This window comes from Liolophura sinensis, chromosome 11 (assembly GCF_032854445.1).
Source record: "Liolophura sinensis isolate JHLJ2023 chromosome 11, CUHK_Ljap_v2, whole genome shotgun sequence".
NCBI classification, from domain to species: domain Eukaryota; kingdom Metazoa; phylum Mollusca; class Polyplacophora; order Chitonida; family Chitonidae; genus Liolophura; species Liolophura sinensis.
The window spans coordinates 4,469,695-4,483,243 of record NC_088305.1 but is presented as its reverse complement, the minus strand read 5'-3'; the positions used below and the strand labels follow the sequence as shown (position 1 = coordinate 4,483,243).

General features: G+C 39.3%; 1 protein-coding gene across 1 annotated transcript in view; it reads left to right on the top strand.

Annotated features, from left to right (window-relative positions):
* The window catches only part of LOC135477597 (rho-related GTP-binding protein RhoE-like), a 37,032-nt gene extending 24,746 nt beyond the window's left edge, over positions 1-12,286 (top strand). The window contains exons 3-5 of the mRNA XM_064757761.1: positions 8,236-8,345; positions 9,475-9,609; positions 10,132-12,286. Coding sequence (XP_064613831.1) covers positions 8,236-8,345; positions 9,475-9,609; positions 10,132-10,368 — 482 coding nt within the window. The 3' untranslated portion in view covers positions 10,369-12,286. The remainder of the gene's footprint in view (positions 1-8,235; positions 8,346-9,474; positions 9,610-10,131) is intronic.
* Positions 12,287-13,549: the final 1,263 nt, after the last annotated feature.

Sequence of the window (13,549 nt, the reverse complement as noted above, 5' to 3'; positions counted from 1 at the left end):
GTTTCATGATACTTAGAGGTTACATCGGTTTGCACAGCGGATATGGAATTTGAAGATTAGCTAAATTAAAAACTCAAACTTTCTTAGGTTTTAACATAACAATTCCACCTCTTTTTAGACCATGGTGTTACGTAATGCTACATTATTTGCGTTTTCGTCCAAAGTTATTCGATAGTATTCTTGGTTGTTTCACGAAACATTATCACAATTGGCTGCTACGTCGTGTTAAGGCATTTTCGACTATATAACGTGAAACTGTTTCGTAGTTTCTATGGCTGCGATTTGACCCTGTCCCTGTATACTATATTCCACCGTAACATCATACCATTCCCAAGCTTTTTATGCTGTAACATAGAAGCCTTAAAGGGAAAGACCTGTAGAAATCAAAGCAGACATCACTAAACCGATCACTGAAAACTTTACATAAATGTACTTTCATTTTTTTAGATCTTTGTAAAAGAGGTGTTCAGAAATTTGAATTCTAAGGTGGGCTTTACGAACAGGAAGTTTTTACAATTCTAATCACAACACTGGATGTTGGAAAAACTCATTATAGTATTCTTTTACTTTAAATGCAAAGAAAACACTGAAATGAAGCATGTATCAGATGAAAAACCACTAAAAACTGTCCGGTAAAATTGTTGGATTTATGTTTTTTTTCTATTTGTTTGACCTAGTAAAATGCATTTGAACAGTTTATTGTATGGTGGCCTTTTCTGACCACATTGGGACCAGTGACATCTCATAAGGTTTTTGCTACTTAACACACATTAGACTGCTATATTTCATCATTCAAAATGCATATACATGCAGATGTACGAATGCATTCGCTGATTTGACTGTAGAACGAATTATTTCGGGCAAAAGTAGATGTGATAGTCATTGATACCTTCTGGGTCACAACAGATCATCACAGAATCTGATCTATTAGCACCATTTTGTTCGGCTGGAAAAATTCTAAATTATTAAATTCAACTATTTTCATTAGTTTTTAATGGTCTTCCATCTGACATATATTTCACTTTAGTGTTGTCTTTTCCTTTAATTTTTCTGGGCAGAATAACGTGACAACGTCCCATACCTATGTTGGCTGAAACTTTACGTTGTTCTCTACGCCTTATATGGCTGCGCATAATTGCTTAATGTGACACTGTTCAGGTAGTATTTTGTGTGACAAAGGGCATGTCTCCCTAATGAACAGTCTGTAGGATACCGAAACCTATGTTTTGGGGATGTATCTTGACAGAGCTCTTTAGCAATAAACAAGATGTCTCAGGTAGAAAAAATACTGTACTATACATAGAAACTGTATGATTTAGCTTGGAAGAAACTTTGCATATATCGAAGCCCGCCATTATAATTTCTAGACTAGTATACCGTTCCTCTCAAATCAGCCTCAGGTACAACGTCACATGAATGACCGAATTATACATGATAAATCTTCAGATACCTTGAATCAGTTGCCACAAAAATGCCACAATATGCCGTAGATATTCTCATTTACCCGTTTACCCTTCTAAGAGCTTCCACCCAGTAAATTCACAGAAAAGTCTATGTGCAGTATAACCTCTTCAAATACTTGCCAGCTTCTTCAACACAGTTTCTCATATGTGGAGAGTAAAAACCACAAGCTTCGGATTTGACCACTGTGTGTACTGCGTGAAAGTTCACAACCTCTGATTTAGGCTAATATTGATATCAGTAAACCGTCGCACAAATGTACCGTATATTAAAGCAATGTTATCCCAAACTTGAACAGTAACGCTCCACAGGATTCGCATTAGGTCGTAGGAATATTTTATTGCAGCTCTTGTTCGTCTTAATGTCAACGAAGGCTAAGCATAGGCTTTCTGAAAAATGTCTCTATTTTGTCAGAGTAAATTTGAAGAGAATTCTCAGCACAGGGACAAAACAAACTGTCAACAGGTAGCCTTGCCCTGGGTAACGGACAAAGTGTGCTAAAGAAGCGGAAGTTAGCCGCGGAATCTTTCTCGTCAAACACACTGACAAAAATGTAAACAGTGACGTTCCATTGCGGTGTACATCATATAAGACAGACTAACACACCACATGTGATTTATTTAATAGCAATACTCAAGAATATTTCACTTTGTGGGCAGCATTATGATAAGAGGAAACTCCGGCACAGCCCTGGGGAAAACGCGCGACTATCCGCTGGTTGATGATTGGCCTTCCCACGTTCGGCCGGAGAGGAAACCAGTATGTGGGTCAGTCGCTGTGGGTCTGAACTCACAGCGACCGATTTGGTGGGAGGGTGGGAGTGTGGGAGTGAGTGAGTGAGTGAGTGTTTAGGGCTTAACGTCGTACTTAAAACGATTTCAGTCATATGACGACGAAGGGGTCCTTAGAGTGCATGTGATGTGCCTTCCTTGTTGCAGGATGGATTTCCACCGCTCTTTTATCTTGTGCTGCTTCACTGAGACGCCTTACCGAAGGCAAGTAAGTCGTCCGCCAGTGCCATTATACTGATACCCCTTCATGCTGAACGCCAAGCGAGGAAGTTACAACTTCTTCTTTTAAGGTCTTAGTGTGACTCGGCCCAGGATTGACCCTGGATCTACCGCTCCAGAAGCGGACGCTCTACCAGCTGTGCTATCGGGGCCGGTCGCATTGGTGTGAGGCTTCTGGGTCATTGCGCCGTGTTGGCAAGCTAACCGTCTCGGCCACGGAAAGATCCAAACTAGCAACAAAGACCAACGTTCTTCTCATATATACGCTCTTTATATCTTTTAGTCTTTGTGCATACATCAGTCTTTGGTCTTTCATTTGATTTGCGTAATCTATTGGATGATTCCTAGAAACAAAAGAAAGTTACACGTCTGAACATTACAGCGCTGATTTCACTCAGTTACGTGAAGTGAAAGTAATGTGAAGTAACACTCAGGTTCATAAATTATTGGGAAGAAAAGAGAATGGAAAGTAAGTTACTGTTACTTTGCGTACATAAACATTGGCTAAATTAAAACAGCGGAGTTGTTGTTGCAACTCGCACATGTAAACTCTGCTAACACTGATAAGAGTTACTGTTTACCGCTGGTACACAAGAGATACCTATACACGTGCATTCACAAACTAATCGCAAAACAAACATGCGCACATACCGCTTTATAGACCATCTTTAACACAACTGGGCTTGCAACAAGTTACATATACAGCTCTACTTAGGTAGAATTCAGCGCACCTTCTTTCGCATATTCGGTATCGTATAGACATCCAAATCGTACTAAAAGTGTAACTTAACGTTGCACAAACAAAATGCGAAAAACGGACTAATTGCAAGCCGTTAAAGTCCCCATTACGTATGAAGACAATAAGCTCAAAACCGATCCCCGATTCTATATATCAATGCGATGTTGTACAATACTCTAAGACAGTTGCTTTCTGTAGAGCATGTATCCACTTTCAGTGATGGATTTAAGAGTGAAATCAAACAACACGACAATACCCATCAGCTGACATTAAAGTATGTGCCTCTAAGTACCCAGGGTGCTGATTATTATAAAAAATAAACTTGCCACTATCAATACACGCATGCATCAAAAAAATGCTTGATGGAAACAGACTTGTTCCTTATTCACTTCTCTCTCATGGATGTCTGCCCGTTTGTTTGTGTATATGTGTTGAGAACATGACTTTAGTGTCGGAAATAAGTAGTTAAGATTGATATATGATAGGACAGCTCAGTGGAAGCTATACGTGCACATATAACTGGACGGTGGATTGGTGTTATATATGTGAGCTCTGGCAAGCTCTCACACAAACTATAATCCTTATTACCGTGGATAATGGGCATATTGAAGTTTAATTTGTCCGTAGATAAAGCAAGAGCTTCTATCAAAATTTAATAATTTACATTCCGTGTATATTTAAAAGTTGGATAAAAAAATTAATATGCATGTTCACGTACTTTTTGGGGGCGTGTAATTTGCTACTCTCTAATCATGTACATGGACAGTTAAAATAAAACCCTAACCCTAAACTGACAACTATTTCACTGGTTACGTCTGATAATTTGTCACCGTTGGTCTGGTATTACTCTGTATGCTGCAAGGCTTGTATTATTTACTTTATATAAAATGTATATCTGTTTCTGAATTTGACTTTTAAGGTATATGTACACAAAGAATACAAGCACAATCATTCCCAAAGCTATAGCATTGGAAGGATATTTCAAGTCATGGGATTGTGGTCGGTTTATGCCATCCAGATAACACGAAAGGATATACTGTCATCCAAGTTAGTCAGAGTTGTTTTAGCGTGTCATGTACGGCTATATTTCTAGTTGTATAGTCAATAATATTAAATCCCTGTTGCGTTGTACGTTGCATATTTGCTCACTGAATGGACAATAAACATTCGTATTACATGGATCCTCTTTAATCAGTTATATGATATCCACGCAGTGTTTATGCCCCCAAAAAGATAATAAATAGTTTTGCATCATAAACTCAAATGTATGGGTTGATTAGGCGTTGTTTGGTCGCTGTTATGTGAAAATGTGACAGTGGAAAAACTTGCGTTAATATCTTTTCCTACGAGAAATGCGGCGCGTACACTAAACTGTATGTCTACTTTTATATTAGAGGATCTATAACAGATGTACGAGGGTACTTAGCTTAGTTAGTTATGTAGGTAAGCTCTTCTTTATTATTCAGAAGCTTATCTGTGGACGTTGTGGTGAATGCATTTCAATATAATATATATTTTAAATAGAGCCGCTATGGATGCTAGATCTGGTGGTATAATAGGCCGAGCGATACGCACGAGTGCAACTCAGTGTAATGAATTTAATATGGCACTCTGAATCCTCTCATTGAATTGCAAAGTATTAAAATTATAGAACACAATTGTACAGCCCGAAGGCTTACAAGTGTATTATGTTACTCTTGGGTAATTGTCAGCTTTGATCTTTTCCCGTGATTACATTTAATAGATATATATGCTCATATCGATATAGTGCTAACCACGAGAATACGCCTTGTCCAACGAATTGTGATGCACTGACTTCCCTGTAGCCCTAATTTCAACAAAAAATATTTTGACTATTAGCCGCGTTGAAAGACAAAACAAAATACTCAATTTAGGTCTAAATTTGTCATCGCCTTGCTTATAGACGAGCTTATGATAAACACAGACACCCTACATACAGCCAGTCTCGTGACTAGTACAGTTGTATAAAATAGACAATCCTGCGATGGTTTCCACAATCTGCCTTAAACAAGCCTGGGAAGCGCCACAAATATTTACAACCTGGGACTGTTGCGAAGCCGGCAGATGATATATGTGATGTCATATGGCAGCGTCATTTGGCTTATTCACGAGCACGTATGTTTATTTTTTTCTACACGCCCATACCGCTGTCTGTAGAAGCTCTACTCTGCTCGTGGTGTATGTTTTGCGGCATTGAATGACTATTACCTACAACCCTACATAAAATATCCTGGCAATGTCTAATCTTTGTAACACGACTGCGAGATTCGTGGAGAGTGGTTTCATGTTGCACAGGCAGTGAAAGTAAAAGTGTCGAAAACTGGTCGAATGACACCGTTGTTACATTGAAACTTGAAGGCCAAGCCAAATTGCCGACGATTAGATTGGCAATAACCAAGAATACCCATCCGTCTGGCATTGCCAATTGAGGCCAGACGTGGTGATTAAGGTTGATTGGACGCCTTCAGCAGGCGATTACATTTCACTTACATTGCCCTGGACACACCACACAGCCATTTGTTCCCACCCAATGGGTTTTGAATTTCACGGGGATTTCACCGGGACGATTTGATTGACCTCAAGTCGTTATGTACATCGGCCGTCATGCACAAAGCAGGCTGCCCTTTGAGAATAGATATTGAAATTCTACGTTACACTTAACTCTTAGAGCATTTCGGACATGGGTCAGCTTATTGATTGGTTGGTTCACAGAGGAGAGTTTCAGTTTGTGTATGCTCTATTGATTGGCTGGTTCACAGAGTTGAGTTTCAGTTTGTGTATGCACTATTGATTGGCTGGTTCACAGAGTTGAGTTTCAGTTTGTGTATGCTCTATTGATTAGCTGGTTCACAGAGTTGAGTTTCAGTTTGTGTATGCTCTATTGATTAGCTGGTTCACAGAGGAGAGTTTCAGTTTGTGTGTGCTCTATTGATTGGCTGGTTCACAGAGTTGAGTTTCAGTTTGTGTATGCTCTATTGATTAGCTGCTTCACAGAGGAGAGTTTCAGTTTGTGTATGCTCTATTGATTGGTTGGTTCACAGAGGAGAGTTTCAGTTTGTGTATGCTCTATTGATTGGCTGGTTCACAGAGGTGAGTTTCAGTTTGTGTATGTTCATTGACTTCACAGAGTTGGTTCAATATTGCCTGCTTCACAGAGGTGAGTTTCAGTTTTTGTATGCTCCCTTGATAAGCTGGTTCACAGAGGAGAATTTCAGTTTGTCTATACTCACATGTACCACATGTACATGAAACATAGAACGGATCTGTCGCAACTGCTGTAACACACCGTAAAAATGATATCATTGACGATAGTCTCACAAAATCTCAAACTGTCGGAAGTTACGTTGTGTTCAATTCAGAGTCTTGATGTATAAATGCTCAACAACAACAGACACGATTTCGATTCTGTTTGAATAGCCTCTGTCCTAGTCGGACGCCTTGCTGTTCTTCACTGTACAGAAACGAGTACGGGGAAGAATAAAGTAAGCCAGTCATTGTCATGTCAATACTCAATGTGTTGTATTTTCACACTGTGTAACGTTTGTTCCATTAGATGTGCCATTTGACGTTAGGTAATGCTGTACAAAGGGGTTCTTCGAGGCGAAATCGACGATGACGAACAATGAGAAAGCTTTGCAATGCCCTTATTTCAAAGGGCTGACCGATTTATACATTTAATAATTGGTTGTCTTTTGCTCATACATGTACATTTCTCTCTGACTGGCGTAATAATAAAAACGTGTTGAATGTGGCTCATCACGAATCCTTACCATTAATTGCCTTGAATGAAAAAACGCGATGGTAGTTAAGTAAAATAAGCCATGTACCGACAAATATGCCTGTTTAATTTTCTGGGAAATTCGTCAATATTATCTGTTTGCATGTCAGAGTGTCTAGGATTCGATGTAGCCAGGATGTATAAGGAAGGGCAGCGAGGTTTCGTCATCGGTGTAATGGTTAGATATTGTCTAGCTCGTCCTCCTGTCATCCTGCCGTCGAATAATGTCTGATGAGGTCAGATAAGCCACACTACACACCTATACCTACCTACCTTCCAAGACGTAGCTTACTCATCGGTTCTCACACCCAGAATGAGAAACAGTCAGCCTTCATAGCCGATATATCCTGATTAGCGCCTGCCTGGTTTTTGGATCTTGCTGCCAAAATTAAATTCAGCGGTTCCCATAAACACTTGTTACCTGGTAGCAATTTTTCGATAGACCTCTGGTCGCTCCAGGAAAAATGTGTTGTACCTAGAGTATCTTTTCGACAGTTCAGAAATTGGCCGTTTTACACGGCTAATGACACAATAGGCAGAATAAGTGAGGCCGTCGTTGGAAATGTTGATGGGTTGTTAGACTGATTTTATGGAGGCTGTATTGAATCTCTTCCCATGAAATTCTAGGACATGGAAAGCCATTCCACGCTTTAAAACAAGCCTTACCAAAGAGTTAGACAAGGCATACCATAGCTTAAGACAAACCATACCATATCTGAAGGCAAGCCAGATCACAGTGATATTGCACAATGTAGCACAAGCTGCACCAAAACGTAAGACAAGAAATATATAAGTATATCAGAAGTCACCCTCGTCTCGATAACAAAAAATGACTGAAGGATAAGTAAAGAACTTCGCGGTGATTGGTGATTTTTGTGCAATGTCGTATTTTAAGGCCATATGAAAATACACGAATTTCCCAGCACTCAGTTTGACTCGTGTCTCAAACAGAGTAATAAAAGGAACCAGGCTGCGTTTACCTACATCACTAATTGCCTTGTCCACTATGAGCATGAAGGGTATCAACTTTGATGTGAAAAAGTGTCATCTTTTAACAGTTAACGATCATAGGAAGTCGTTTCAGTATGTTTATGTACTCCCACCATAATGCTGGCCGCCCTCGTTTATGTGCAATACTCACTTAGGCGTGAAACACCAGTGAAATAAATAAATAGATAAATAAATCATACGTTGGATTATATGTTGTAATTTGTTTATCACTGTAGGTGACAGCGGTTATGACAGAGTACGGCCCTTGTCCTACACAGATGCGGACCTCGTGTTGGTATGCTTCTCTATTGGGGACCCAGATTCCGTGGAAAACGTAAAGACAAAGGTGAGATGCTCTTTCAAGCAGAAGTCCGTGTTTTGGGTTTCTTAATCTTTTTCACTGAAGAAGCCTTTAATTGACCACGTATACTTTAGACGAGGTGTTTACAACAGTGGATAAACTTGTTTGAGGAAGATTTGCTTCTCTGTCTTTTTTTTTTTTGTTTTTTTTTTTTCAAGCAGCGTTAACCAACTTTGTTAAGCCGTTTGTTCGGGAGTGTGGCCTGACGTGTTAAACATGCCTAGCATTTGTTTTTTGTTTGTTAGACGCCAGATCAGGAATAAACGAAACCTTGTACACAACTAGATGTTAAACACCACTATTTGTCATACTTGTTTTTCCAGGGTGAGAAATATGAACGAGAGCAAATATGTAATGTAGAAAAAAAAACTGTGTGCTTTTGATCATGGAATATTACTCGAGCAGGTTTCTCGCTGGAGAACATTCTTTACCTTTAGAAAGTAAACAACTTGCAATTTCAGATATTGAATCGTGCTGAGCGTGTCATTAAAGACTGATATTTTACTCTTGCTGTGTGCTTGATGCTTTTTTGTAGAAAACCTTTAACTTTCATGATTGCATGAGATTGGAATATAACAAAACAATGTCGACCCTCTCCGGCTCTGATGTTTAAAGCGCTGAATCTTTCCGACTGTCAGGGCCTTCAGTAATGAAGTCGTGAGTTCGAATCCAGGTTCCGGGCGAAAGGCTTTGGTTTTCTCTACAGTCCATGCATGCTGATCCCTCAACGCATGAATCCGACCGCAGCTATATATGTGAAAAATTATTCAGTACGGAGTTGATCACCAATTAATTACAGAAATAAATATCACATCACATCAAGAGATGGTAACACTTGTCTAGAGTCTCCATCATACTCGTTTAATAAAAGTTTGTTAACCTGGTTAAAGATCTAAACAAAATATTGACACGATGATCTGTTCCCGATTGCTGTCATTTATACTCATAAAATCACTATTAGCACAGGACGTAAGTAAACCATCAAATATATACATATGCGAATAAATACGCTATTCAAATGGAAATGCCAATTTATTATTGCTTGTAGTGGTCCAGGAATACCAGTAGATATGTACATACAATTCTGTGATGCTGTGATCTTTCTATTTTCCAGTGGCATCCTGAGATTCGAGAATATTGTCCAAACCAGCCGATCATGTTAATAGGCTGTAAGAGTGATCTCCGGACGGACACGTCTACTATATCCAAACTAGAGAAGACAAAACAAACAGTACTATCATACGATCAGGTGAGTGTCCAACCCTAAACCTCTACACTTCGTCGAATATCTTTCCTTTGCATTGTTTTCGTGCTATTGTTTTGTTAAATATGACGACAACACAACGTTTTAAGCAATCCGTACGAAGTTTGTGTATAATAAAGTGCTGCAATGATACTGTATAATTCACAAAATTGCATTTATTTACCTATTTCTGACAAAACCATGGCGTTAATGGAAGGCATAAGTTGCTACTACCTAAGGATTTACAGGAAAAGTTAGAATAAGACTCTAACAGAGGTAAACCGGCAAGAGGTCTGGTTTCACCCGTTACATGTGGCAATTTGCAAACAATCACACTGTCGTTGGTTCCCTGTGTTTGCTCCGTATGCTGCTATCTTTAACTTTTTATAGTTTCCTCCTGGGTCGTGTATGTAAAAACTTGCGATTTATCAGTTGAGAACTGACATAGTAAAAGAGTTAATGCAACACAACAAGCGTACACACTCCCATTATGTATTAATACATCTCCTCCCGTTCCCGTTGTTACAGGGTCTCAGTCTTGCCAAACAAATCGGTGCTTTGGTGTACTCAGAAACCTCCGCCAAATCCTGTCCACGGAGCGTTACGGACGTTCTAGAAGTAGCGGCGCTGTCGTCAGCCGGGACTCGACACACGCCCACCTTCAAACGACAGCGGTCCTTCATTAGGAGAAAGCGCTTCAGCGGGGTCCAAGATGCTCAGCTTCAGTTACGTAAAGAGGCCGTGAAGAGCTGTTCCGTTATGTGATCTTGGAGTGCGTCGCAGTTGCATTAAGGATTATTGAACACCAATTCCATTTCCACCAAGTGCTTTTGGCTGCGATCTTAGACGTCTCAACTCTCACCCGACTTGCGCATACTAACATTGTTAAAAATATGTTCATATTTATTTTCTTGGACTGTTTGAGGAAGTTGTCTCCCCTAATTATTCGGAACAGTTTCGCGTGAATTTGAAAGTGATTATGTTTTTGAATAGATGCTTCCATGTATGAATTTGTCGTGTAATAGAAATGATATGTCATCACTGTCTTTTCTTTTGATGACATTGGAACGTACATTTTTTTCATTTCAGCATTTGTGGTTTTACATATCTAAGATCATGTCTTTTGACGACATTTGACAATTAACAATTATAAATGTTTTGAGGCATGGTGTATTTAAATGATTTTAAGACTGTTAATATTGGTGTAATGCTTTCCGGAATCACGACTTCCGGAATCACGACTTCCGGAATCACGACTCACCTCCATTAAAGTGTAACAGTATGTGACTTTTGGAATAGCGAAATCTGGACGACACTGAACGAAGAATGCGATAGCACAGGAGGAGTAAAATATAATTCTGTCACAGAATTATCGGTTCACCTTTTTATAGTGCTTTGGAAGCCCGTTATCCAGAGGATGCGAAGCAGACTAAGTTATTGGCGTTTGTCGATGTTTGCCAGACTTTCCTTATATGTATATACCCAATGAAGTGTTATTAGCTGTCATTCGATCTCGCATCACGTGGTTACCATGGTATACTTTGATACAGTGCGCAGCTTAGTGGTGCCCATATTTGAAACACGGAACTATATCGGCCGAATTTATTTTTAACGGCTGATTATTTTCCTGTGGAAACTGATGGTGGACTCATAAATATACCACAAATACTATATGCCCTGTCACAGTGTTATATAACGATTTTAGGCATGCGATTTTTTGTGTTTGTGGTAAATAATATGTCCTTTATAAGGACAAGTTTATGCTAAGTTTGTGTTAGCTATCTGTGATCACAATGAAAGAGACAGCACTATGAAAAGACATGTGAATAGCGTGCTTTCATCTTGGTAGATAGTACTGAATTGTATACATGGAGAGTCAATGTTTTGCAGCGTATGAATAATGAATACTAGTACTGTCTGGATAGTGAAACTTCACAAGGCATTGACATTGTTAACAGAATACTTTCTGGATGGTGAATAGAGAATAGTATGCGAATACTCTTTACTGAATACTGAAGCGAATATGAATATTGAATAGTATCTAGCACTGACTTTCATGGGCATGCTGAATGGTATCCAGAGAATATGGAAAGCATAGCACGCTGTATTATAGCATGTTACCGGACATGAACACTGCGGGATCATGTAAGACGACGTGGCGACTGTTACAAATGTGTTGTTTCGTGCAATAGGTGAACTGTTCCATGGTCTATACTCATATGTGGAATTACATGAACATAAAAATGTTACTCTTGGTCCAGTTTACGTGATTTTGTAATTAATCCAGCTGCTGTTTACGTTAAATTAACAGGCAGTCTGTTTATTGAGTTCGGATTTTAACAACGGAACTCAGTGCGAATGTAGGATATGATGAAGATTAAAACCAGATCATTTAAATGTACGTATGAAAGTTTCACTACAGAGTATTCTCTCGTGTGAAAGATTATGTAGAGTCACCCGCAAACGTTTGTTAATTGGGAGACTCGTGGTTGGCTTAAATAACAATTAATAATAACTAAAGCATACTGTGATATTAACAGGGTTTGTTACATGGTTAATTTAGCAAAGTTGAAGCTTTCTGTGTTTGTGCATCTGGTAATTCTAGACAGCTTTTATTACTTGGCTTTAAATAAATGTTCTCGAATGAGCCTCGGCCAGAGATTCCATACTGGCCAGTGTCATGTATTCATTTTATTTTGCAAGTTATTTTTAACGTCTGGACATTGTATAATCCTTTGTTATCTATAGCAGTTTCTTCATGTCTTAAGTTCTGCCAAGCTTCGTACTATCTCGCGGTATCTAGCGTCTACCGGACTGTCCAATAAACAGAACACACACAGCGTTTTGGACAACAACAACAACATACACTTGAAGAGATGTGCGCAGATGTTTTCTTGTTCTGCGTGTCAACAATAACTTGTGAAGAAATTAGCTTTACGGAAGAAAGCTAATCGGAGTCTTCTGATGTTTTGTGTATGTTGTTTTTGTTGTTGTATTCGAAAGTTCTCAACATTTTTCAAGACTGTCTGACGGATGCCAGTTTCTCATGTTATAAATGGGACATAGGCTATGTGAGGTATTAGCCAACTGTTCTCTAAAACAGCGTTGTTTTCTGAATTGTTGACGGAGCTGTACGTAGCCACTTTTGGTGCAGCTGTACATAGAATGACGTTCTTACCAGGATTTGGTTCCACCCATTAACAAGACAACCTTAACAGCTTGGCGCTCAGCATTATTTGCAGGCTTAGTGTAGCGTTGTCACCAGAGGAATTAGACCAAACAGCAGCCGAAGTAACACGTTGCTAAATCACAGACCAAATGTGTCGTCCAAGACTCTAAGATGGCCTAGCATGGTGCACAATTTTACACTGATTTAACACAATCTCCTAGAACATCACTTCTGTCTTTCCATCAGCGTTAATCAATGTTGACTGCTTATCTATGTATGATCCCACTATTTACTTTTCTTACTTCTTTGTTGGTGTGAGTCAAACGTCGACATGGGAATTGGCATGGCAATTGTTGACACGGAACGACTAGACGCCTGGAATGCGAATGTCTATTTCGACGCACAGATGCACACCTCTGCATTATTTTTATAAGCGACAGTAATAATGTTAAATGCTGTAACTCAGGTCGAAGGACAAAAAGCTTTGATACCTACTTTGCCCAATAAGCAAGCAACAGTTAAAATATTGACATAGGCTTGTCGTCAAAGTCGAGCAAAGTCAAAGTCACTCATCATACTGATACCGGGCCAACCAGTACTGTTTCTAACCTCTAGTGCTGAGCAGCAGTAGGTATTATTTGGATTTCCTTGAAATGGCGTTTAATATTTCGACATACAGTGGCAGTTACGGCTGTGTTTTTCCCGCAAATCTTACACTATACTAATAGTATTACGTGCATTAAGTTTGCCAACTACTCTGCATGTATTGTGCGCTCC